At 44.6% G+C, this 24,430-nt stretch overlaps 5 protein-coding genes across 6 annotated transcripts; 3 read left to right on the top strand and 2 right to left on the bottom strand.

Moving 5' to 3' along the window:
- Window positions 1-1,552: 1,552 nt before the first annotated feature.
- Window positions 1,553-16,776, bottom strand: LOC128272343 (probable maleylacetoacetate isomerase 2). 2 transcript variants are annotated; one of them, XM_053010135.1, is made up of 4 exons: window positions 16,700-16,776; window positions 15,619-15,796; window positions 2,935-3,053; window positions 1,553-2,858 (listed from the first exon to the last, which is right to left on the bottom strand). In XM_053010135.1, the coding sequence occupies exons 1-4, from the start codon at window positions 16,718-16,720 to the stop codon at window positions 2,520-2,522; spliced, it is 657 nt and encodes a 218-aa protein (XP_052866095.1). In that variant the 5' UTR covers window positions 16,721-16,776; the 3' UTR covers window positions 1,553-2,519. The 2 variants fall into 2 exon arrangements, with proteins under 2 accessions (XP_052866095.1, XP_052866093.1); XM_053010133.1 differs by lacking the exon at window positions 16,700-16,776 and having other exon boundaries at window positions 15,619-15,837.
- On the top strand, window positions 3,629-4,462 carry LOC128272338 (uncharacterized). Its single transcript, XM_053010129.1, has 2 exons — window positions 3,629-3,682; window positions 3,755-4,462. The coding sequence occupies exons 1-2, from the start codon at window positions 3,629-3,631 to the stop codon at window positions 4,460-4,462; spliced, it is 762 nt and encodes a 253-aa protein (XP_052866089.1).
- On the top strand, window positions 4,972-5,814 carry LOC128272342 (uncharacterized). Its single transcript, XM_053010132.1, has 2 exons — window positions 4,972-5,019; window positions 5,143-5,814. The coding sequence occupies exons 1-2, from the start codon at window positions 4,972-4,974 to the stop codon at window positions 5,812-5,814; spliced, it is 720 nt and encodes a 239-aa protein (XP_052866092.1).
- Window positions 7,145-8,080, bottom strand: LOC128272339 (uncharacterized). Its single transcript, XM_053010130.1, has 3 exons — window positions 8,033-8,080; window positions 7,302-7,937; window positions 7,145-7,210 (listed from the first exon to the last, which is right to left on the bottom strand). The coding sequence occupies exons 1-3, from the start codon at window positions 8,078-8,080 to the stop codon at window positions 7,145-7,147; spliced, it is 750 nt and encodes a 249-aa protein (XP_052866090.1).
- LOC128272341 (uncharacterized) lies at window positions 9,134-9,835 on the top strand. The gene has a single exon (XM_053010131.1). The coding sequence runs from the start codon at window positions 9,134-9,136 to the stop codon at window positions 9,833-9,835; it is 702 nt and encodes a 233-aa protein (XP_052866091.1).
- Window positions 16,777-24,430: the final 7,654 nt, after the last annotated feature.

Below are 24,430 nucleotides of genomic sequence, written 5' to 3'. Positions count from 1 at the left end.
GGACAGAGGTGCTGGGCTACCGGGTCGCCACTAGGGTCACAGACCAAAACCCAGCTGTTTACCGGCAGCCAACGGAAGTCGTAGTTCCCGCGGGAGGGACTTTCGGTTGCCGTCCACAGTCGATACATTTGCATCCCAAATGAGTCTGCCCTCCCGCGATCGCACAAGTTCATGGAAGTTTCAAGCGACGGGGACGGGGATTTTTTTATTTTAATTTAAGCACCCCGTTCGGCGGCACTATCAAGCGCCCATACCGGCTTGGTGTCCGTCGTTAGCCCTTCTAGTGTTGTGAGAAGAGCGCATTCGGCAGCCAGGATGCACTCTGTGATTTGCGTGGCCGCGTCGCGGAATGTGCTCAGATGACGAATGGCCTTGGCAACGACTTAGAACTCTATGGGGAACCTGTCTAGCGGAAGTTCCCGTGCTAGCTGAGCGAAAAATGACAGCGAGAGTCAGAGTGTCGAGAGCTGGAACCCACCGGGAAGATCAAGTTTTATGTGCGCGCTGCTTGGCTGAGGCTTGGTTGAACTTGAACCGGGCCGAGTGTGTCGATGTCTCTGATGGACCCCACTCGTGTAGCTTACGGGGCGATAAGTGTGGGCAAATCTAGACTCGGAGGAGCGGAAGGGCAATAGGCCGCGATAATACCACTACCTACATCCCATCCGCGCGAGCACATATCGCACCATCGCAGAGGGTTTATTTTTTCCATTTCAGACGCTCGCTTCCCGTTGAATGGCTCGCTAAATTGAGCACCCCTTGGCTCCGCTGCCCCCCTGCGCTGCCGGGCCGAGTCGTCGGGCATCCGTGATGTAATCAGCCGCGGGATGCAAAGGCAGAGACAAAGCTTCGCGCGCAAGCATTAAGCAGTCATGTGTCGGGGGTTGACCTTCGGTGCGAGTTTTCGACCGCTCATGGTCATCGCTTGTTTTCAGCCTATTATAAGATGGGCCGGCGGTGATGCTCGCAAAAAGGGTCTTAACCTGTGATTTACCGCATAACTGCAACGTGTCATTTATTGAACTGATTCGACTGATTAGTTGTTGCTGATGCAATCATTGTTGCAGTTTCGCCACTTTATTATCGAAGTTTTTATGAATTCGTTTTGTTTTGCATCTGCTGATGAGAAACACCCCCGCTGATAGAGCAGTCGGTAACGCTCTTCGCTGTCAGCGCAGCGGGCCTGGGTTCGAATCCCGGGATCGGTTGTAACTTAAATTTAATTTATTTAAATTTCCAAGAATAACGACATTTTCAAAGAAATGTGAAAAACTAAACATTTCTGTGGGATGTGAGCGCCATCTATATGTGAGCGCTGGGCGCTTATCCGGGACACGCACAACTGAACGAAACGCAGCCGATTTCGTTAAGAAATTTTGAATTCTTCGAAGAATTTCCGGTACCGAATTATATTTTCTGTTTTATTAAAATGCTAAATTATGTTTCAGTACAATTAAAGTGTTAGAGTTGCTCTTTCTCGAATGAAATAAACAAGGTTTTGTATTTTGATACATGTTGAGCCGGTCATTATCCATCGTTGCTCTTCCACGAAATATTTATTGTTCTTTCGATTCCACACAACACAAGTCGGTTCACTGTTCGCAGCAGCACGTTGTGCAAGTACTTCCCGTGCTCGATCGAAAAAGAACGGAATATGATTTTCGTTGTTCACGACACTGATTAGAAGAAAGGTGAGCGATGAGCAATATAACAAGCAAACTAATAAAGAATTGTTAGCAAGAAAGGAAGCATTAAAATTGAAGCGGATAACAAAATTGCAATCTCTGTTTTTTGAAACTTTTGAAAAGTTATTTTCTTGTTTTCTCGATCACCATAGCGGACAATGAAATAGTTTAAAGTTTAAAACACCATACCAATAGATTATTATGAATTCCACATGGGTTGAATCGCCTCATTTTTCAGAAGCGACTGTTTCGAAATGCAAAAACCCTAGCTTCACTCGTAATAGTGATGTCTAAGCAAACTTTTATAAAAGTAATCATATTCAAAATATATGTATATGTGATGCTGAGATATAGCCACTTTAAAAGTGAAAGCATCACGCCATTGTCGTACCATATTTGAGCACCTTCTTGCTCATTCTAATCACCTCCGTTGCGACAGTCTTCTCATGTAGAATTGTTATGTGATTTTTCGCTATATCGATGGTAACCGTAGTTTTGTTGCTTTCGTAAACGATTTCTGTTTGGTGTACGATCTCTACGCCCTGCCCATCCTGATTGAGCCTTTCGAATGGCTTGAGTAAATAACGTTTGCATCATCTCTTACTAGCTTATAAAAAGTTTCAGAACACCATCCAACGGGATGGCTTTCTCCCGCTTTTGCGACTAGACTTTTGGTTACGTTTCATGGCAAAAAGGACTACGACGATTCAGGTTTGCAATATCAGATTCGACAAGGTAAATGGATGGCTTGGAGGTTGTGACGCACCCGTTAGCATACAACACGCTGTTGTGGAGTCGTTCGGAATGGAAAAGTGCTGTTCAGTAATGTGGGGCTTATTTGGCAGCCTCTGGCGGGCAGTCCGGTTGATTGGATGGATGGGCAGCCCGGAAGGCCGGATGCCCCTCCAGTTCGCGGTCGATGCGCAGAATGATAGGATACGGGCGCAAATCAACATGAAAACGGCGTGCATTAAAGACCTGCGGTACGAGGCAGCAATCCGCTAGACTAATCTCATCGCCAACGCAAAACTTTCCCGCCGACGTCGAGAGTAGTTTCTCGACTGCGCGGAATCCACGCGTAATCCAGTGTTGTGCCCATTCCTTTTTCTTCTCTTCGCCAACGTGAATCAGCACGATCAAGTTTTGCAGCGGTTGAACTCCGGATGCGATCACCTAAAACGAACGAGCGGCAGATGAATTGAAAAAAACCACGGAACGAAAACGAATTTGCATTGAAGAAATCTCTTACCTCGCAAATTTCTCGCACTTTGGCACGTTTCAGCACGTCCTGTGGCATCAACGGACGTTGTGGACGAGTCTCTTCCAGATAGTACATAATCGACAGCGACTCAACGAGTGTGTGTCCATCTGAGGGAGTAGGATATGGAATGTATCGAAAGTGTTAGGAAATACTATGGACAGATATGAATGATTATTTCTCGAACTATTGTTCAAGAGTATTTAGGCTGTACGTATATCCCTCTCACTGCCCAATAAATACAATACAACGACAAAACGCGTTTCGACGCTATCTATAATCGAAGAAGAATCCCTGTTCAGGAAGTAAGTGATAAGCGACCGATACGCACGCAAGATGCGCCCGGTTTGGTTCCGTGCGACTATTGGGCGGTAAAGTTGGCTCATTGGACAAGGTTAGTGATAGGACTGTATCGTAAAGCAGCCGTTTTACACACCTGGACGTGGCGGCGCATCTTTTATAGTTTATTGACCACTGACCACTGAACATTCCGTTTCCGTTTTCGCAGTTTAATCAGCTAGCCCCGTGACCGTATAATCAGGCACGGAAAGCGAAGCCGGAACAGTTTCTCGACGGTGCTCGACCTGATCGAAAGCGGACATTGGACATATAGCCGAAGCCGTCCGAATAACATAACTATTTCCTCAGTCCTCAGATCTTCGGTGCAGGTTTTGTGTGTGGAAAAATGTGGCAAACATTAGCTTTGGTGACGATTCTGGGCGCTTTCGCCTGCCAGCAGGTGAGGAAATGTTTCATCCGGTTCACGCCGTTGCGATGGTGCGAAATCTAACTAACTCCGTAACTCCGATAGCTTGTCTGGTCGAAAACGGTTGAAGTTCCGGCAGTGGTCGAGAACGTTCTTCCGCGGTCCGACGGTAATTTGCTGGCGGAGTTTAATGACATCTTCAACCAGCTACACTATAGGGTCGACTACCGGCTAAGAGTGCTTCGTATGAACCAATCTAGCGCGATCAAGAATCTGAACGCACAGTTCATCTCACGCTTCGGCATTGTAATCACCGACATTCAGCAGGAAAAGCTGCGCGTTAAGGATGCCATTTTGCAGCATGCGCTCGAGATCGGCGACACGCAGAATCCGTGCATCGTGGAGAAAAACGACGAAGTGCTCCGACAGGCGACCCAGGCGGCCGCCGAAATTAGTCTGGCCGCGGAACTCGCCTACGCCGACATGGCCACGGCGTCACGCGTATTCTTCTACCCGCAAGTGCAGGCTTTCCAGAACAGCTCGACGGAGCTGCAGAGCGAGGTACTGGACACGATCAGCCGGTCGAACATTGTGACCGACCTCCCCATGACGCTCGCTCGGCTGGCGTACGCTTACACAGCCGAAGAGGATAAGGTCGAACGTGTGACGGCCGGGATCGAGGTCGAGCTTGACAACTTTCAGGAGGTGGTGAACAACGCGCGCCGCGATATCTGGGCCATGTCGGATGCGATCGGACGCAATTTCATTTTCAACGTCGGTCTACAGCTAGAGGAAGCGCTCCTGTGTGCGTAGGGCGCTGCTCGAAGGTCATATCCGCCATCGCCCCTGGTGCCGGCCGTTCCGTGGGGGGTGGGTTCCGGTGTTGTTGAGTTTATGATTGTTTCGCCGCTACCAAACCCCCCAAAAGATATCGCAGAACAGGCCCCACGTTCAGACGTTAGCAGGAGGCAGGAGAGCCTCACAATTATCAAAATATGACTTCCAATAAATGCTTTAGAGATCAGAATTGTTTTCCGATTAAGCCGGCATTAGCTAATCTAATCGAAACCTGCACCGTCTGCCGATACCGTGCAGCAGCTGCAGCAGCACAGAGAATGAGCGTTTTGCTTCTCTTTCGCTCGCTTTCGGTGATCGATTGTTGACGTTGACTACTACAGGGCTCAAACACACGCCCGGCCAGTTCCTTTACGATAGGATTTCAAAGTTATATAAGAACGACCGTGAACTGGCCGCCTTCGAGTATTGCTACGCTGACCGTGTGCCACTTGGTTGTAGTGCCGTTTTGCTAAGTCTGAGACAAGATGAAGACGTTTTCGGTCGTTGTATTGTGCACCTTCTTCGCCGCCGTGGTGAGTTTTGTGTGCCGAGTGCACGCATATCCTAGAAGAAATTAACTGTGGTTTAGAATCATTCTCAGTGCGAGTATGCCCCCGACAGTCCAGATACTAACGATTTTCCTTTGCGTTGCATAGAGCGTTACGGCGCAGATATCGATGGAGGAGTTGACCGCAATCACGGAGGATTATCGGGTGCGCTTTGACGCGTTGCACGAGGACAAGGACGAGTTCCTCCGCTTCGCGCGCGTTCTTATTCGCGCTGAGCTGCACGGACTGAACGAGGCCACTTTGGTTAACTTGGGCGAAGCGAGAAACGAAATCGACGAGCTGTTGACAGAAATACGCACTGACATTGCCAACGCCATAATTCAGCCGAACGCCAACGAACAGTGCCTGCTGAATTTGGTCAACACCGTCCTTGCCGAGGGTCGTACCGCGGGCGCTGGGATGAGCAGTTGTGCGGCGGATAAGATCGCCATCAAGGAAGGACTCGGTGACGAGTTCCGCACGCTGACCAACACATTGCAGCGGCTTGCGCAGGCTACCTCCGAGTACTCTTTATACACGTTTGCCATCCACGACTCGTTCAACAATCCGCAATCGCATGTCGATTGGCTGGAAGCGCAATATGAAAACCAGGTGGAGTTCTGGGAAAATGTGGCCCGCCCGGAAGCGCAGGATGACCTGGACTACATGGAAGCGAACCGACCTACGTTGGTCGCCGAGAACCGTGTCTGTCTGGATGGAGTAGTTTCGCGCCTGAACGCGGTGCTGGTCGGCGTGCGGCTACAGATTAACCTTTGCTAGGACGAAAAATCGTCTCAAAACGATAGCCGCCACAACGACGATGGCCGAGAGCGATCAACGGTCCAAGGAACGTGCTTTGTACTACCCGGATTGTGTGTGTTGAGCGTCACAGAAATTTAATAAACAATATCCTAAAATAAGTACAAAAGTATGGCGTTTATCAAGGCGGTCATCAAGCGTTAACAAGTCATCACACGTTATGCAAGTGCTGCAACCGGTCGCCGATCGCTTACTCGATAACTGTTAGCTAATAGATTAACTTTGTGCGTATTACTGATCGTCTGCTGATACCTGACCATTGCGATTCATTTTCATAATTTTACAGAGCCGATTAGCAACCCCTTGGACTAATTGAATGGCGTTATCAAAGTCATGCTTAGTCGGTCTATAATCACATTGGTGGGATGACGCAGGGAAAACGTGGCGTTCAGTTATCGATGAAAAATATCAAAAGGAAGTCGCTTATCTGTTCCCTTGGGTGGCTTATATCGGTTCCGCCCATGCGGAACCATACGATTGACGGACCAAAAACGCAATGAAGGACACCCATTACCCATTGTACGCCACTTTACTACTTTCTGGTCAGAATTGTTAAACGTAACCGACAAATTGTATTTCCTGCTGATCACGATTCGCCCTCTAGGGGCCTCCTATTGGAAAATGGTATGAAATTCCTTTTGGGAAAATCGTATAAAAGTGACACCGAGAAACATTGTGAGACACTGAATTCTGACCTTTTAGCTCCTCCATATGGCCATTTGGCTATTAATGCGATCAGCCACCATTTTCACCTCACATTCTACACAAGTTCAGCGCTGCCATAAGGACAAGAAAATGAATTTTCAATTTGGAAAGTAGATCGTAATGCGCCAAAATGTGGGCAAGCTATGTGTGTTGCCTACATGTACTGGTTTTTTCAACTACGGTCATAGCATTCGCCTACAAAAAAGATGCAGTTCTTATGCAATACACCGTATTTCGTTGTACATAAATTATTGGTCTGCACCATTAGGTCACGAGACATCGAATGACATGTTTTGATGTCTCGCTCTTTGAAACGTATTCTCATCAGAACAAGTAACAATTTCTGACTTCCCCTTTATTAAATTTATGTTCCACTTAGTTGAAAAATTAAAACATAAACATTTAAGCACTGAACTTAATATTGTAAGTATTGAAACGCAACTTGTGCTAGGATATGTGATGGAAAATTTATTGTTGGGACATAGAACCTACGACAACATAGAGACCAAAATTGATCGTCCAATACTTAGTTCTTGGTTCTTGTACAGTTGCTGAGTGCGATGGTGATGGTAAATTTTATCGTAGCTTAAGCGCACGTCGGAATTCTCGAGCGAATGTTTGCCTCGAAGCTTTGCTGTTGGGCAGCAATCACCTGTAAACAAAAAATAAAATAATAATAAATAATAATAATAAAAATCATAATAAAATAATAATAATAATAATAATAATAATCAAATAATCACCTGTAAACATTCAGCGTTTTCGTCCACGATCACTGGCCGGTTGTACTCCATGGCATCGAGCTCGAACTGAATCAAAGGAAGGGCTTCCTCGACCCACGTGCGTTCAGTTTCTACGAAGGCATCCTCCAGGAACGCAAGGTGTCGTTCGGGATCGATCACTGAGTTTTGACTGACGAACGAGTAGAGTGTCGTTTCGGCGATCGAGCTCGACAGTCTCTGTAGCAAATTTATGAACTCGTAGAACGACTGCGGCAACGCGTCCATGGTGGCGATTGTGACGGCCGCGCAGCGACTAATTTCAGTTCCCAAAACCACCTTTTCATCGATGATTTCCCGCACCAAGTCCAGCAGACACTGCTCATTGCTCGTACCGTTGATGATCACCAAGCTGATTTCAGTCCGCACATCATCGAAACCGAACTCGACAGTGTTGCGCGTCTCTCCCAAGTCCTGCAGAACTTCTTCGTTCATGTGGCGCAAGGAAGCCCATAGACCTGTGCGGGCAAACTGCAGGAACTGATCCTTTTCCGTGTGAAGATCGTCGAAGCGCACTCGATACTCTTCGAGTGCTGCCTGTAGCTCGGCATTGTGCGGTTTGACAACGACGTTCGTTGGCGCCGCACTAATTGCAGTGGCCTACAAAAGGTGCCAAGACGCATGAAGGTCAATTACGGTCAGCGTTCTCTAGACAACGTGGCCCATTGCGGATGGCGGAGTTAACAATTTCTTACCAGCACGGCTACTGAAACAGCAAGCACAAACGTACGACTCGCAGCCATTGTTTCTAAGAGAGTTCCCCGACAAAACTGCACGTTACCACTAGGTTAAACTAATTACCCACCACAGCTGCCGGTCACTCCGGTTTATATCAGACTTTGTTCGCCAGCGTGGTGCATCGAGCAGATCGACTCCTAATCGAACGATGGCTAGGCATCAGATTAGATTGTGGTAAGCAAAATTTGGTCACACCGTTTCGGGACACCCGGTCAGTAGCGAAGTTTATCTCAGTTCACCTCAAACAAGCTTATGGATTGCGGAAACTTGACTCAACAGTTAATTGGTGCCAGGTGCGCTGAAAGCAACCCTCCGATAACGCCATAGACTGTATCTTCTGTGCACGTGGTGAACGGAAGGGAGTTTGATAGAACAAGGATTTATTCTCATTTCAAGGGATTTTGTGGTCCAGAACTGAATGCGATTCAATAGAGATCAATGAATTACCGTAACGTATAAGTAGTTAGGTTGCTAGAAATACGTGAGATATTTCCAATTTTCATCTCCAGCCGTCTTCCAATAGAACCATTGGCTAATCGACTAACTTTTGTATGTTTGGTCAAAGTTGTATTTTGATGTTAATGTGCCACACCGTAATTTCTCGAAAAAAAGCGAAAAAGTAAGCCGCGATCTATATATTAAATACCTAATCAACATCAATCCTCGATCCTAAGCTTTTACCAAACTCCAGTTCATCATTTTTATAACAGATGTCGCTTTCATGGGTAGACTTGTAGAAAAAAAATCCTACTCGATATCTAATCAGTAAGGTTATTATATTAACTGACCACAGTTAAACACCAACAACCCTATGAACCATGTGCTGTACAACGCGAGCAGCATTACACAAGCTTTGGGACAATCAAAGATTGCATCAATTGGAAAATTAGTTGATAAACGCCTTCGACGGGATCGAATTATCTTTAGGCTTATCGTGCGGGGCGAATTGTCCAGTAAATACTTTAACATCAACCCGCATCAGAGACGGGACTAGATTTTCAACAGTGATCGTAGACTAAGCACCAACCAACAAGCGGCACGCACCTCCAGCTCTCAGCATGTATCGAGGAGCAGTTTTAACAGCCATTTTTTTGTGCGTCGTAGGCCAGCATGTAGTGCATCCGCTTCCCGCATTCGTTTACTTTCAAGAGCTGTTCAGTAACTATACGCGTGATGGCGACAGTTTAATGCAGATGAAGCGGGCGAACAACTCGCAGGTGGCCGGGCAGTTCAACGTGGAACTCGTGCGTCTGCTCGGTAGGGCGACTGTCGATCTGTGGCAAATTAGAAATGCTTCACTAGCTACCATCGACACGGCGATAGGCATTGACGATGCCTGCCGAGAACTGGTGAACAATCTGCGTGTCATCTATACGTGGTTCAGCGAGGACGATTTGCAGTTTTGCGCCCAGGAAACCGTCGACAACTTGACGCCATGGACAACGGATCGGTTTTTCCGGTACGCGAATTACGTTCATCGGGAGTTGACACAGCTAACTTCGCAGGTGGCAGAGGTGCTCGGCACCTACAACAAAATTAGCGAAATGGATCGTGTAGACGAACAGCTGCAGAAGCATTATGAGGACTTTAGCTATATCTACAATAGCTACCAATTTATACTCAGTGCCGAATTGGAACGCTTCGACGAACCACAACACCCGGTGCGAGTGCAGCTAGTCGATTGTCTCGATGACGTCGTGTATTGGTACAAAAGTGACATGACATACGTGCTTAGTTACATCGATAGAAATTGCCAGTGAATGGGAGGCTTTTGCTGTGAAGCATGATCAATGAGGAATATCTTTGTAAAAATTGTGAATATTTAGTACAAGAAGAAAATATCTTAAGGACACACCAATATCGTAAGGATCATGCAATGGTTTTTTCTTACTGCTGGCAAATATGTGTGATCCACTGTGGATGAAAACGAATAAAATTGTCTTTGACGTTTGGACGAGTTTTACAATGAAATTTTGCTTAATAACACTGTTTTTGTAACATGCCAAAGCATGCAAGCAAGAAAGCATGAATTCTTGATCAATGTTTAATTAGTGAACAAATGGAGGTGAAACACAATAATCTAATCGACAAGGTTGTTTTGTTGGCTAAGCAGTTACATACCAGGAACATACTTACATTATGCATTTGTATTACCAAACCTTATCACATCCACTTCCTATCTTGTAATCCAAGATGGAGGGCATTGAAAAAAAACAGATAAACATCCGACTTTGGTCGAATAATCTGCTGCCTTATCGTTAATGGTTATTCGCATCGTCTGGTAAATAATTTAACATCCGGCAGGGTTGTGGTTTGCAGTATACTATAAAGAGTGACCGTGGCTAAAGCACCGCAGGAAGCATACCTTGAGCTGACAGCATGGACCAAGGAACAGTTTTAACGATCGTCCTGTTGTGCGTAGTAGGTCAGCACATAGTTCAACCGGTTCCTGCGTTCGTCTACTTTCAAGAGCTGTTCAGTAACTACGCGCGTGATGGCGACAGTTTGATGCAGATGAAGCGGACAGCAAACTCGCAGGTGGCCGGGCAGTTCAACGTGAGGCTGGTACGTGTGCTTGGCAACGCAACTCTTGAGCTTTGGCAGATTAGAGATGCAACGACAGCTGCCATAAACGGCAATCCCAATATCGACGAAAGTTGCAGGGAAATAGTGAATGATATACGCAGTGCCTATACGACATTCAGAACATTTGACATGCAATATTGCGCTCGGAATGCCTTCGCCGAGTTGACTTCACTGACAACGGATCGGTTTTTCCGGTACGCGAATTACGTTCACCGGGAGTTGACGCAGCTAACTTCGCAGGTGGTCGAGGTGCTCGGCACCTACAGCAAGATCAGCGAAATGGATCGTGTAGACGAACAGCTGCAGAAGCATTATGAGGACTTTAGCTACATCTACAATAGCTACCAATTTATACTTAGTGCCGAATTAGACCGCTTCGACGAGCCTGAACATCCAATGCGTGTCAATTTGTTCGATTGTTTAGATTCAGTTGTGCAATGGTACGAACGTGATATGGCCTATGTGCTCGGCTATGTTAACACGAACTGCGAATGAGTCACTTTTACGGCAACATACGGCTGGATTTTTGTAGGTTGAAAAATTGGCGTGTAAATATGTGAACAGTAAAAATAAATTGATTGAATTGTGTTCTACTCAACACTAGTAAGTAATCTGAGTAATTGGCGTAAATACGTTAATTTGGGATGCTTGAAAGTTGCAATGAATGTTGGCTTAATAGCTTGATCTTAATAGCGTACGTGAGTGGCACGGGATTCGTTAAGGACTATTGAAACCATTATTACGAGAACGAGATAGAACAAGTAAAGTTGAAAGTTGATAACATAACACAAGTTATCAAATAAATTACCGGCGTATCGTTATATGAAATAAAGATGAAAGATCTTGCCTTGCCGAGACGCTTGTTATAAAGTGCCACAAGTTGTGATAACGATATAATTAAATGACGTCCGTCGTTGACGACAGAAGATTATCATTGCACTTATCTCAGGCTGTGGCACAATTTGGCTCCTGTAAAACCTCTGAGCCCCTCCGTACTACAGTTTCATGTCACTGCCAAACGGCACGCCAACAGAACACTCGTTCTCAGCATGATTCAAAAGGGGTCGTTGGTTTTTATTTCGATCGTTTACATCTGGTCACAAGCATCTGTGTCCGCACAGGATACGAAGCCCATACTTATGCAATATCAGCAATGGTTCAGTGAGTACGCAGTGATTACCGAGGATACGTTGCAATTGAAGCGGGCGGCTAACTCGAACACTACGCTCAACTTTAACATCGTGCTGATCGGGCAGTTAGCCGATGCTGCGATAGAGTTTCGGCGCGTAGATAACACGACCAGAAGCAAGATCGAGCTGGCGATTCTCGACAATCAGCTGTGTGAGCAACTGGTGTTGGAGCCTTTTGAATTGTTTGCCGCGATTGGCAAAGTAGAGTTGCAGGCCTGCGCAGCGGATGCCTCGAGAGAGCTGACCTACTGGACGACGCAACAATTTTTCAACTATGCCAACACTTTGCACCGAGAAATAACGGACCTAACACATCGGGTTGGGACCGTGCTAGCCGAGGTCTCTCAGTTCAGCGCCATAGAGGAACGCTTGGAGCAAGAGTACTATGAGTTCAACAGTTACAACAACGCACTGCAGGACATCCTCAATGATCAATTGCAACGATTCTATCCTTTGGATCACCCGCTGCGAAAGGGCTTATCCGAATGCCTGGATAGTATGAATACTTTACATCGGTTGAATATGGAGTATGTCTTAAATTTTGTCGATAGCTCCTGCGAAATGATTTTCTAAAAGGAAGCAGCATAAATAATATTCTGTCAATGGCCACATAGTGTCTTTTATGGGATAATAAATAATCGAAATTGAAATGTAAAAACAATTATAAGTAGCGTTAATCAACTACCGATAAGGCAATTATCAAATCATTCACCTGTTCACTTGTTGCAATCAACCATCTTTGTGACGCATGCGATCAACGAAAAATTCAGATAATCTCAACAGCCCCTCCCGTTTTTTCGGAAGTTTATAAGCTTTTTTGATTAGGTAGTCGGAAATCCCTGTCGCGATTTCTGTTCGTTTCTATCGGTAGTTTACGACCTATTCCGGTCGGATAAGAGGAATTCCTATCGGGACCTTCACTTTCGTATCACGTTCCTAGCGATTGCGATTGCAAATGAAAAGTCCATATTGAATCCCGTTTACCTTCAATTCATACGTCAGTAGCCATTAGCCCGCGGGAGAATTAGTGTCGAGCAACGCACTTACGAAAAAGGATGGCAGGTTTCTTGAGATCGGCGGGCACGTTGCTTATAGTGCTCTGCTACGCAAGTAGGACAGCGGATTCCTTCCTCATCGACTACAATGCGAACTTTTCGGCACTGGCAAGCGAGGTCGAGTTCGAGCTGCAGCAGAAACGTGCCTTCAACGGAGCGCTGATACGCGAGTTCAACCGTGAGATGCTGCTTGAGTTCGGCACGATGATACCGCGAATGCGACAAGTGAGCCGTGAAACCTGGGAGTACATCCTAAATTATACTGATGTCGATGAAGAGTGTCGCGAGTATGCGATATTCTTATTAGAGCTGTACCAGACGTTCCAGGAGGTCGATATACAGTACTGCGCATACTATGCCTTTGCCGATCTGGAGTTTGATGCCCTGAACCGCTTCTTGCCGTACGAACAATCGTACGCTAGAGAAAACTATAGATCTATCAGCCAAACCGTCATCACGCTTGGGCGTAACAATGTGCAGGATCAGAATGCCGTAGCCGTCGAACTGGCCGACGAGTGGGAGTATTTTACGAATCTACGCGAGAGCTACGGCCAACTGTTGGAAGAAGAGCTAGCGAAACACGGTGACGATGCGTATGTTACGATCAATCAGTTCGAACGCTGTCGCGATGAAGCGTACTATTGGCAGGATAGCGATATGGAGTACATCAGGAGTTATCTCGTTGACAATTGCTACTTGTAGGCCGCGAGCGTAGTGCTAATTGTAGGCTCTAAAGCAACGGACGGCGAAGGACCGTTATCATGGCGGTTTCGGGATTTTCATCGTAATAAAATTCAATAAAACCTTCAGCCTTATATGGTGATTATATATTGTTGTCGAAAGGGTACTGGGAATTTTAGGGGAAATCCACGAGCGCTGCCCGTTCCAAATGATCAGTACCGGTGTGCAATTCCAGACATACGGACGTACAAGTTGCAGAAAAGATCCTTGACCTAAGAAAATCATGGCGCAGGGTTCAATGCTTCTTGCCATCGTTGTGCTCTCCGGAGGATTATCAGCTGCACTAAACCTCAACGATTATCAGAGCGAACTCAGCCAATTGAGCTCGTTCGTCGTTCGAGAGGTAGTTGCCAGTTGGGCGACCAATAATAACCAGAACGACCGTTCCAATCGTCTTATCCTAACAGAGGTGGCTCAAGCAACGGTGCAGGTACGTGGAAATGATATCCACATGACACAACTGTTGCAGGATGCCGATGGCAGATTAGGAGAGCCTTGCAGCGATTACTTGCACAATTTGGGCGCAGTTCTTCGGGAGATTTGGGTGGATGATTTGCACCAATGTGCGCGATACGCAAACCAAGATCTAGAGTACGACGCCTTAACTCGCTTCCGACCGCAAGCATCGTCCGTTTTGCGTATCTTTCCCTCGGCCAACTACCAGGCAATTCGTATCATGGCTCAGAATAACATAATCAACGTTGAAGCCATTATTGGGAAGCTCTCGGAGGAATTGCAATCGTACCAGGATTCGTGGGAGCAGTACCAGGCATCTCTGCAGCAGGAGCTGGACCGTTACGAGGAGAGTGTTAACGGTACGATTCAATGGCTGCTCACGTGCATCGGGCATACCCAGCAAAATCGAATGGCTGACCTGAACTACATCGAAGCGTTGATAGCAACTGATTGTGTTACGGGAAGAATGTAAAGGAAACATAACAAAAATGCAATAAAATTTGAGTTTTCAACTGGAGAAAATGCGAGTCATCGGTTAGGGAAGTTCTATTAAGTTGAGTCGCAGCATTTGGTTGACAACAGTAACGCTGCACGCTTGTTAACACATGCGCTTTCTGCAATTCCAAATTATCGCTGTTGTTAAGATAATGCCACACTTTTTTTATGTTCCTGTTGAAGGATAATGAGAGGTTCCAAGTGAATGGTCGAATTGATGATGATAAGTCCTTCCTCTTACCCCTGCATAGGTTTGAGAAGGACGGTTTTATCAATAGATAATCGTAACAATAATAACACAATCAGTGAGATGTGGCATGGGAGTATCCTCTCCAGAACCATGGCATCTAGCTTTTGTTCTTTCATACAACGGTCGCCATCCGTTCATCTAAACGTCTTTCACCTTCACCACCTCAAAAAATTCAACCATCACATTTGAACTAGAGAAGTCTTGCAACTTGCACCACCATCGTGGATTCATTCGCAACTTTCTCCGATAGGTGGTACTGTTCGTCAATTCACTGAACGCTTTGATTTACCTTCCACATGGTTCAAATTGGCAAAGAACAACGCAATACCTTTTCCGAAATGAACGAAGTCATGTTGTATTAAATCGCGTCGAGGAGTGCAACGGGACAACTGCGATCGAGACAAACTTCTGAGCATGTCGAATTATTCGAAGGCAAAAAGGAACGCTGTCTCGATGTGGAACGAGAGACGAAACAAATTTATGCGCATTTGCTGGGTACCGACATTTCTAACCGTGCCCAAAAAGTGTACCAATTGATGGCGCTCAAAGATCAGCTTGCCAAACAGATCGCGAGCATAAAGGTGATCGAACAGGAAGTGGCACGTTTAACGATGGATCATCTAGGGCAGCAACTGCACTATTAAACTAAAGATAATGCTGTGGCGACGGCCGAATTAGCACATTGTCTTGATCAATCCATCCTGTTCTTTGACCACGCCGTTGCTTACATCAAGAATGTGTTGAAGGACTTTAAAATAAAGAAGACTTACCGATTTGAAGGGCCGGCACTTGTTCCATCGGGTTTACCTCTCGGTATTCGTTGCAGTGCTGCTCCCCACCCGACTTGATCAGACTGATCGGTTTTATGTCGTACGGAATTTCCTTAAGGTTGAGCGCAATGCGGACACGCCATGAGCACGAACTGCGCCAGTACGAGTAGAGGATGGGCTGCGATTCGGGAAGAATGTCTTGGTTATCCATGTTGTTCGTTAACACTGCACAGTAAGAATGCTACAATTTGTCAGACAGAACGCAGAGTGAAGCCGAAAGCGCGTTCCGTAGGCATCGTAGCCGGTTTTAGACGGAACAGGTTTCTCTAATGATATTCCGGCAACCGGCTCCGCTCTTAGAAACAGCTAAGCCGAATCACGTTCGAAAGGTGGTGCGCTGCGTGTTGCATATGCTGTAGGAGCATTTGTAACAGTCATGACCATTTGTGTCGATTTTATCCTAAGCTTTACCTTCTTTTTTGCAGGAATCTTGTGACAAGAAAAGGAAGGAGAACTATCCTTTGTGGTTTTAGCAAACTACTACTTGTGTTTGAAATGATTGTTACTAAGCATCTGCAGTCCTGCGCGAAATCTTACATCTCTAATCAGCACCATGGTTTTGGCCCGCTTAGATCCGTGACGCGAAATTAAGACTTACTACTCACTATGCCGACATACCACACATTGTGCTTTGCTATACGTTTCGAGTTTCCGTGGTGTGGCCGCATTAAGGTTAACTAGGTCCTCATGATGGGTTGGTATGACGCCGGGAATGTGCCTAAAAGTAACATTTGTTGCCTCTCTCTCGGCCTGTTGCGTGTTAAAGCGATCCTTTATTGCCTATGACCCTAACCTATGTTCGTCTGTTATCGTCAGTGTCGCAATATCCTCGGTCTTGTTTCTTTCTAATTTCCGGTTATCTGCTTTTGGTCCGCGTTAGCAGTTTTGCTAGGTTTGTCAGCTAAGCACTCTGGTTCTGTATTAACATATATTATTTGTCAAGTAGGCAGGTTTTCGGCATATTAAAGAAATAAAAAAGTAAACAAACAATTAATAAAGAATCGAATCTTCCAAAACTTACCTTCGACATCGAGAGCGACATCGAGCCATGAAACTTGGAGTAATTAATTTTGAAGCCGTGCGATGACTGCAGCAAGGAAATCCGTCTGATTGCCGGCACCAAATAAGCTGCTTATAATGCGAATTTTCGGAAAGAAAAATTGAGCAACAGTATGGTTGGAAGCAAATTAAATAAACCAACCAAGCATAACTCAGGAAATATAGGTAACTTCGGCTAGCAAGATTGATTTTCTATCGGCGTTTCTTTTACCGGCACAAGACGCGAAACAAGTTTTGTTTATGCTTTTCAAGTTGACGTTTTCTTACCATTTTTCCAATTTTTTTTCGCGTTTATGCTGTCAAACAGCAGCGACACCTATGGGAGAGAATAGGAAGCACCAAGAAAGGGCCCAAAATCGCGACCAAATTCAAACAACGGAAAAGCGCTTTAACGAACCGAAGACCCAAAAGTTAAACTCCCAAATTTTTTTTAAATAGAATTTACATTACATATATTTCTTTTCTTTTTCTGGCATTTCCACAGTGGTTGCTTGTTTTATACACACATTTAGTTTAAAATATACATCGCTTCTCGTTTTGCCATTAGACGATCCAGTTTGCTTGCTGTCTGCGGCGAGTTCGCTACTCAATCCATGGGTTTGATCATCACTCTTTTCCTGGGTTTGATTCAATCTATTCCCAGTGTTTGTCACTAATCCCACTATCGTCCGTATTATCTGTTGCTTCACGCGCTACTAGTTGTAATCGGTAACTTTAACTGAACGGCTTACAGTTTCCTTGATTCTGGTTTTCGTATGCCTTTGTTTGTTCATCTTCACTTCGTTTTTCTACTTGTCTTTAAAAATAGCACTGGCACTGGAATATTTATCTGTTTCATTTTTTGTCTACGTTTTCTTTTGTATCTTGTATCTGTTTTCAACTATTTACTCACTTCCTACTATCTCTCTCTCTCTCTCTCTCTCTCTCTCTTTCTCTCTTTCTCTCTCTCTCTCTCTCTCTCTCTCGCTCTCTCTCCCCTTCTCTTTGTCTTTCTAGCATTGCGTTTTTCTCTACACGTGGTTAGCACTACTGAATGGCTAACCGGAAAATCATACTTTCTTCTCGAGTGTCTGTAGGTTACAAGTTTTCACGAAAAATCTGGTATCCTCACTTGGTTTAGTCAGGATTTATCTGCTATGTTTCCCATTGAATCTTTTCCGTTTTAGAGCTGAGAATAAGAGTAGGAGAGGGAGAGAAAGATAAGAAGGGAGACAGGGTGAGAGAGAGAGACAGGGGAAGAGAGAGTACTGTGAGTGTTAAAATCGTTCTTTCGTCGCCTCATCTTGGACTTCTGCTATCGTCTAACATTGTTGTGTTTAACGGTTTCCAGAACATTTGGTTTTCCATGAGAGAGAAAATGTGTTTTAATTACATTTGGAAATCACAGAATTTTGCTTTATTTTCATTTTTAAATTTGTTGTCTTACATCTTTGCTCTCTTCGCTGGTGTAGGTGGTGGCCATTGCTGCCGAATCTGCACTTCATGTGTGGGTGGTGTGTCAATCAAGGGTTACGGTGTGAAGCAAACGTATAGCCGCGTAACCCATAACCCATAAATCATGTTCTGTGGCGTACTTTGGCCACCTGTGCATATGTTTTGTCACCTAGCTTTGGATGTCTTTTCTATTTGCAAAGCAGCAAAGCAAAACGCCCAGCGAAGGCCAGCGAAAGGGGTTGAAAACATTGATCGATTCTCGTTGTTTGGGACTGACGTCAGTCAGCAATGTTACGAAGAAATAATCGCTGATTTCCCGTTCGTTGGCAAATATTGCTGAGGCCTTTAATGCGCGCCCGATTTAGCGAACCCGATTCACTACTAGTCACGTGCAGTAATCGGTGTAGTAATATTTGGCTTTGCGAAGAAGTGTTTCGTTGTACGGCAAACGTTAGAAAATGATTGGTTAAAACAGACCCCTGTGGCCATTTGAAAGCAGACGGTAAGCAGCTAAAAACCTTCGATGTGTGTGTGTGTGCGTGTGCATGTTCTTATGAACGTTCTTCCGTTTCTCTTCTTCCGGCTCCCGGGAAGATTTGTGATTACTCGCAAAAGCGTAGATTTTGTTGCGTTTCACTCTTCTTTGCATGATGATGATAATTCCGGTAAAGTTTCGTTTTGTTTCTTGTTTTTTCAGAATTGACAATGTTATATTATCGTTAATGTTTTGTAAGTAAGAGTCACTAACCGAGAGAGCGAGAGATGGCTTGAGCGAACGTTTCGTTTTGTCTGTTCCGTGTGTCTCATCTGTGCCTTAGCGAAGTAAACAATGATTCTTCGGCAAACAACAGTATTCTTCGCAAGCAAGTTTTCTTTTTTTAAAGTTATGCCGCACCGAAGCGATTATCGTCGCATCAAATATGTAGGAAATGAAAATTTTTGTCAAAAATTGAACACCTTTTTTTATAAACAAACTAGTAAAGATGTTTCAAATAACGATGCTACATGCTGTAGAGCATTACTGATTGAGAAAGTGTGTTTTTTATCGGTCCGAAAAAATATAAACACGAGAACGCAAAATGGTGTACATTGTAATTGTCGCTTTTTTCCTTCGGATTCTAGTAACTTTACGCGATGCTTCACTGTCCGTTGCTGTTTTTGAATTATGTTTGTACCTCGCAATGCGATGCTACCGTTCTCTCAGCACGCTGCCCCTTAAGTTATAATCACATTAAAAACTAACAGTGAAAACATTTATATTTTTAAGTGAGTGGTGGTGAGTGAGTGTAACTTCCTTTTCCATCGCCTTAACTTTAAATCTCTTACATTTGTCTACGTCGGCTGCAATCGCTTTTCGCTATTATAACCTTCACCGTTGCTGCTGGTTGCACTGATTATTTCGTTACTCGGTTTGAACGCTGCGCAACGTTTCACGTCCTGGTGGTGTGTAAATGAGACGTCACAAATATTTCGTTTTTCTTCGGTTGGTTAAAATTGTATACGGTTTGTTTTGTCTTTCTATGAGCTGGATTTTTGTGCAAACTTTGCAGTGACTGTGTCTGACCTGACGTTCGATTCCTCGCGGCAAACCACAGCCATCTACGGCCTTCCAGAAATAACGTACACATAAGTGAATAATTATAATAATGCGTAATGTATTCCGATAATTCCATTTAAATATTACCTTGCTATTCAATCATGCACACTGATATTCCGCCGCACAATACAATACACAATGTCAATAAATACACGGTGGCCTCTGGGCGTGGATGGTGTGAACAGATTGGCTTTGAGTTAGGGATGGTAGCTTTTGCTTAGTGTTTAGTACCTGCGCTTCCGGTGCAGGGACACAGACCGAACACCACCACCGTGTTCCTTCCTCGCTCCTGTATAACGATTTTCCCAGTGCAACAACAAGCGGGGCCAACCAGTGCGGATTGGATTTAAACAACTTGCTTACCTAGAACAACGAAAGACTAGTTATAGAGAAAAATACGTTCGAAAACCAGTTTCAAACCATTCGCTACAAAAAGGGCTAAATTGAAACGATTCATACTGGCCTAAACGGGATTGAAGTAAACCTAAGGTAATGCGTTTGTAAAAATGTAAAAATTATCGTTGATCCGTCTCAAACGTCAACGTACGGTGTAAGGAATACGAACGGTGTTTTTAACAAATTATGGTAAAAGCTATCCTTTACAACAATAAAATTTCGTTTTAGACTTTTCGTTGTCTTGTACGAAAGCAAGTTACGAAAACTAACAACGCCTCACAACGCCGGGTTCGTTTTTTAGAGACGAAACAAGTTCTTTTCGCACTCAGAAAACGGACAACTGTTGAGCACAATTATTTTTCCGTCTAAGTGGTGAGTGTTAGCTCAAAGGAGTGCCTAAAACTAATTCCCCGCCACGGACTCGCCGGTCCTGTCGCAGGCGCTATGAAAGGTGTAAAAATCGGTGGTTCCAAATCAACTAGCTATGTTCACCGTTTCGAACGGAAACGAAGAAAAAAGCGAAACAATAGAAAATTAGATTTTCCTCATTCGAAAAATTGGAGTGGAGCCAAGGGTTGGTAGTCAATTCACGTTATGCTCGTCCAAGCTTTACTGCTTTTGTTTGAAGCGCTTCTAATCGAAGTAAGCTCTGCTTTCCAAATCAAATGGTTGCTTAAACTCTAGTTCTGGGCTGAGGTTATATGTACAAATCAAGTTTCTAACGACACTCAAACCAGTATTCATACATTCAATGGTGTCAAACACTTTTCGGCTGTGTTCCTCGGCCAGTTCCTCAGCTCGCTTGCCGAAGAGCCAAGGGCTTTGCATTTTTTTTAGTGCTTAGTTTTGCTTTTACTGAGCAGTTTTAGAAAATCTGACCCTTCTTGCTTTGCGTAGGATTGTCATTGAATATTACTTTTATTTTCCTTCACCACTTGGCGTTCACCACCTCGAAGGCTTTCCGTCGCGTTAGTGATGCACCTGTGTCTGTGCGTGTGTGGCGTTCATGTGGTATGAATTTTGTGTTTTGGTTTTTGGCATTCTGACCCGGAAGTTCAGACCTCAGTGGGTTTGGTTTTGTCTTGGGAAGAAAGTTTACAACACGTCTCTTATTGCACTAATCAATCGCCGCGGCGAGCCGAGAGCTGAGCTGACGTCATGCTTTTCTCTCTCTCTATCTCTCTCTGGTCCTAAGCGCAGGACCTTTTCCGGGTTTACTTTTAAAATTAATTTGGCATTTTTGTTTTCACTGGCATCCCTTTCGGAGATCTTCCATGATACGGTACGGTAGCCGGCGGCCTCGTCACGCGCGCTAAGCTTACATCTACAACACCCCTTCCCGTGCTTCACAAAGTTTGCTTGCATAGTTTTCGTTACATATTTAAAGATAAGGTACACAACACGTTTCTTAAGATTGATTTTCCACCGCGCGCTCACCACAAAAAGAGGCTGTATCTCGTTATCTGTACAGTAGTCGCTCGCGTCCAGCTCCACGCGAACGCCCGCGCAGCCTTTTCCAGCTTTCGTACTTTGATTTTCTTATTAAAAGTTTTAAGTTTTTGTTTTGCTTTTTTTAATATACCGTTGCTTGTCGGAGTTATAAGAGCATTACTGCAATACGCTTGTTACGTTTTTCTTTTCTTCTAGAAAACTGATATGTATTAACTTCTATTATCTCAATTTCATCATTAATGCGCTTCATATTTTTAGGCTTGGCTATGTATTGTGTGGGCTGAAGGTATCCTTCTTCTGCTGGTAAAAGTGAGTCGTCTTCGACATAAAGAGATGGGACAGTGTGTGTGTCGAACGGAACGGATCCAAAACCCAATAGTTATTCTCAACCGGAAGAGATTTGCAGGGCGTTTGTGGACTTTAATTGATGTCTTAGTTTAGCAACGGTTTCTGTGCCAGTGGGAGGGAACGTTTATTGGAACACCACAACTTAGCCGGAAACGGAAAAGAAAAACTCTCCAAATCATTGTGTTCTACAACGAAGTCTCTCCCGCCTTAGCTTTATAGGTTTGTTCTAAGAAGTCTCGTAGAGTGTTTTAGCTACAAATAGGATGCTCCACCCGACGGCAAGGTACAGAGATAACAAAATGAACGCTACCCATGGCGGGTGGCGATGTCGAAACAGTGGTTCGCTCGCCCCTCAATCTCGAAATCATCCAATGTGGGTTAAAATTGCTCTAGATGCGTATAAACAGTGAATCCGTTTGACCTTCTCGAAGGCAAACACACATTTGCCACAGCTGGGTCTCCGAATCGAGACGTTTGAGTTCGAGTGTGGTTTCCTTTATCGTTAAAAATCACAACGCAGAGTATTTGATTTCGATTTTATACATTTTCGCTTCAGCTGATGGGCTGTCTCCATCCTACGTTCTGTTCGGTTAGTACGTTCCGCGTTGTCGAAAACAGAATATTTGTAAATTGTAGAAACTGGTAGCTACGTAAAAAACATACGAAAAATCAGCGAACGATCTACGGAAATCAATTGATTGAAGATTGAGCGTCAGCGTAATACGATTTTGAGCGTTGTTTTTCCTTTGAAACTTATAACCGCATCTAGAATCGGCACAGACAGGCGCAGGACAAAGTCGTAAGAGAGTTTCCTATTTTGTGCCACCAGTACCGATCTGTCGATCTGGCCGAGTTGTTCCGTTTCGACGCTGATCGCTTCGTCCTGCGCGTACAAAAATGTTTAATATCACAATTTCAAGAAACATTGTAAAAATGCTTTGTATAACCTTTCGCACGGTGTAACGTGTTCCGAGCACTCTGCCAGAACCGAGGATAATCAATTGACCACGGTGACCACATGACGGTTGGATTGTGAACGAGAAGGAAAAACAACGATAGAAATTGCGAGCTCGAAATGTATACATTATCGTCTAACAATATTCAATGCTCGAAGGCTATACATGTAGGAAACGTACAATTGTTTTAAATTTTGAGCTACGTTTGAGCTAATGGTGTAATTCATAATAGTAGTGAGTACGATATCGTCGAGTTTCGTGGCAAAGTTGTGAGCTGAATCAGGTTCGTCATAAGTTCGAAGAAAATCACGAAGTAATTTGCCAGCGGTCGTAGCAAAAAGGTTTGATTAAGTTCCCGCGATTTGTATTTATACTTTTGGTAACGGTGAGTGTAACAATGAGTATTGGCGGTTTTTAGAGTTAAAGTTTAGATATCAGATATCAGATTGTGTGGTATTTCGATATTGAAAAAACAAAACGTTAAAAAAAAAAAATATTCTACACCGGTGCGCGGTGAGTGTCGTCACCAGGAGTGTAGTGTTGAGAGAGTATTGTACAGTTCGCCGTTGTGATAAAAAAGGTGCCCTATGCCAGGCGAGCGGATAGTTATTAAGTTCAACCCTGTTAGTAATGCTTAAACGTTAAACGGTACGCTCCGCGTGTTACCCTTATACCCTCTGCCGCAAAAGACAGCGTTGCAGCGTTGTCGTCACTCGTTCGGGTTTACCTCTCTACGTCTCAACAACGACTCCCCGGTGTTCTCCTAGATCTCCGCGATTTGCAACGTACTGTGGCGCGCTCTTTGCTCATAGCCCAAGAAGCTTAAGCTTTGTTGCTTTTTGTGTCTGGCTGTAGGTTGTGGATATAGGTTAACTGCATAGGCTGGCAATCTTCGATAAGAAACGTTCCGCTTCCGCCCGTCGTCGTGCACTTACGCGCGTTTGAATCATCTATAGAATTGTGAACATTGATCAACACTTAAGTCCTAGATACAACCATGATTCATCTTCTCCCCTCTATCTGCTTGTTTAAATTGTGTAGTTTTACTGTGGCTTTGTTGTGCCAAAAACAAAATTCCGTTCGAGGCGAAATAAGGTCGCGGTACGTCCACCCCCGTTGATTATCTGCTTTGCATCCTTGCTGCTGCTTCACACCTTTTTTTGTCCCGCGTGTTCGAAGATGAAGCACCGTCACCGCGTTTCCGGTCACTATAATACTGAAAATATCTTGCTGATTACATCTCTAAATTCTACTTTAACATGGACGATTTAGTTCTTGCGTTTGGCGCCAAGAAGGAAGTGTTGCGTACGGTAGAACGGTCGGTTGTTTGGTTCCAATCCAATGCAAAAACCATAAACACTGTAACCGTGGCATTCAATTTAACAGCTCGGCTTTTTCCGTTTTCCGACCAAAGAACAAGCAGAGAGCAGACTGGCAATTAACAAAGGTAGAAGGTGAGAAGAGTGTCTTTTCCTGTTTGCTTTGACTTGGTGTGAGCTGCTGAGAACTC

Source organism: Anopheles cruzii, chromosome 3, assembly GCF_943734635.1.
Source record: "Anopheles cruzii chromosome 3, idAnoCruzAS_RS32_06, whole genome shotgun sequence".
NCBI classification, from domain to species: Eukaryota; Metazoa; Arthropoda; class Insecta; order Diptera; family Culicidae; genus Anopheles; species Anopheles cruzii.
This window is presented reverse-complemented; position numbering and strand designations above follow the sequence as displayed.

What these genes read in the sequence shown, in the direction of transcription:
- LOC128272338 (XM_053010129.1), top strand. Translation starts at nt 3,629, where the DNA reads ATGTGGCAAACATTAGCTTTGGTGACGATTCTGGGCGCTTTCGCCTGC. An exon ending in GCGCTTTCGCCTGCCAGCAG is followed by an intron (nt 3,683 to 3,754) that starts GTGAGGAAATGT and finishes TAACTCCGATAG; the next exon opens with CTTGTCTGGTCGAAAACGGT.
- LOC128272342 (XM_053010132.1), top strand. Translation starts at nt 4,972, where the DNA reads ATGAAGACGTTTTCGGTCGTTGTATTGTGCACCTTCTTCGCCGCCGTG. An exon ending in GCACCTTCTTCGCCGCCGTG is followed by an intron (nt 5,020 to 5,142) that starts GTGAGTTTTGTG and finishes TGCGTTGCATAG; the next exon opens with AGCGTTACGGCGCAGATATC.
- LOC128272339 (XM_053010130.1), bottom strand. Translation starts at nt 8,080, where the DNA reads ATGGCTGCGAGTCGTACGTTTGTGCTTGCTGTTTCAGTAGCCGTGCTG. An exon ending in CTGTTTCAGTAGCCGTGCTG is followed by an intron (nt 7,938 to 8,032) that starts GTAAGAAATTGT and finishes CACCTTTTGTAG; the next exon opens with GCCACTGCAATTAGTGCGGC. An exon ending in AAAACGCTGAATGTTTACAG is followed by an intron (nt 7,211 to 7,301) that starts GTGATTATTTGA and finishes TTTTGTTTACAG; the next exon opens with GTGATTGCTGCCCAACAGCA.
- LOC128272341 (XM_053010131.1), top strand. Translation starts at nt 9,134, where the DNA reads ATGTATCGAGGAGCAGTTTTAACAGCCATTTTTTTGTGCGTCGTAGGC.
- LOC128272343 (XM_053010133.1), bottom strand. Translation starts at nt 15,829, where the DNA reads ATGGATAACCAAGACATTCTTCCCGAATCGCAGCCCATCCTCTACTCG. An exon ending in AGTGCCGGCCCTTCAAATCG is followed by an intron (nt 3,054 to 15,618) that starts GTAAGTCTTCTT and finishes CTACTCCCTCAG; the next exon opens with ATGGACACACACTCGTTGAG. An exon ending in AAGTGCGAGAAATTTGCGAG is followed by an intron (nt 2,859 to 2,934) that starts GTAAGAGATTTC and finishes CGTTCGTTTTAG; the next exon opens with GTGATCGCATCCGGAGTTCA.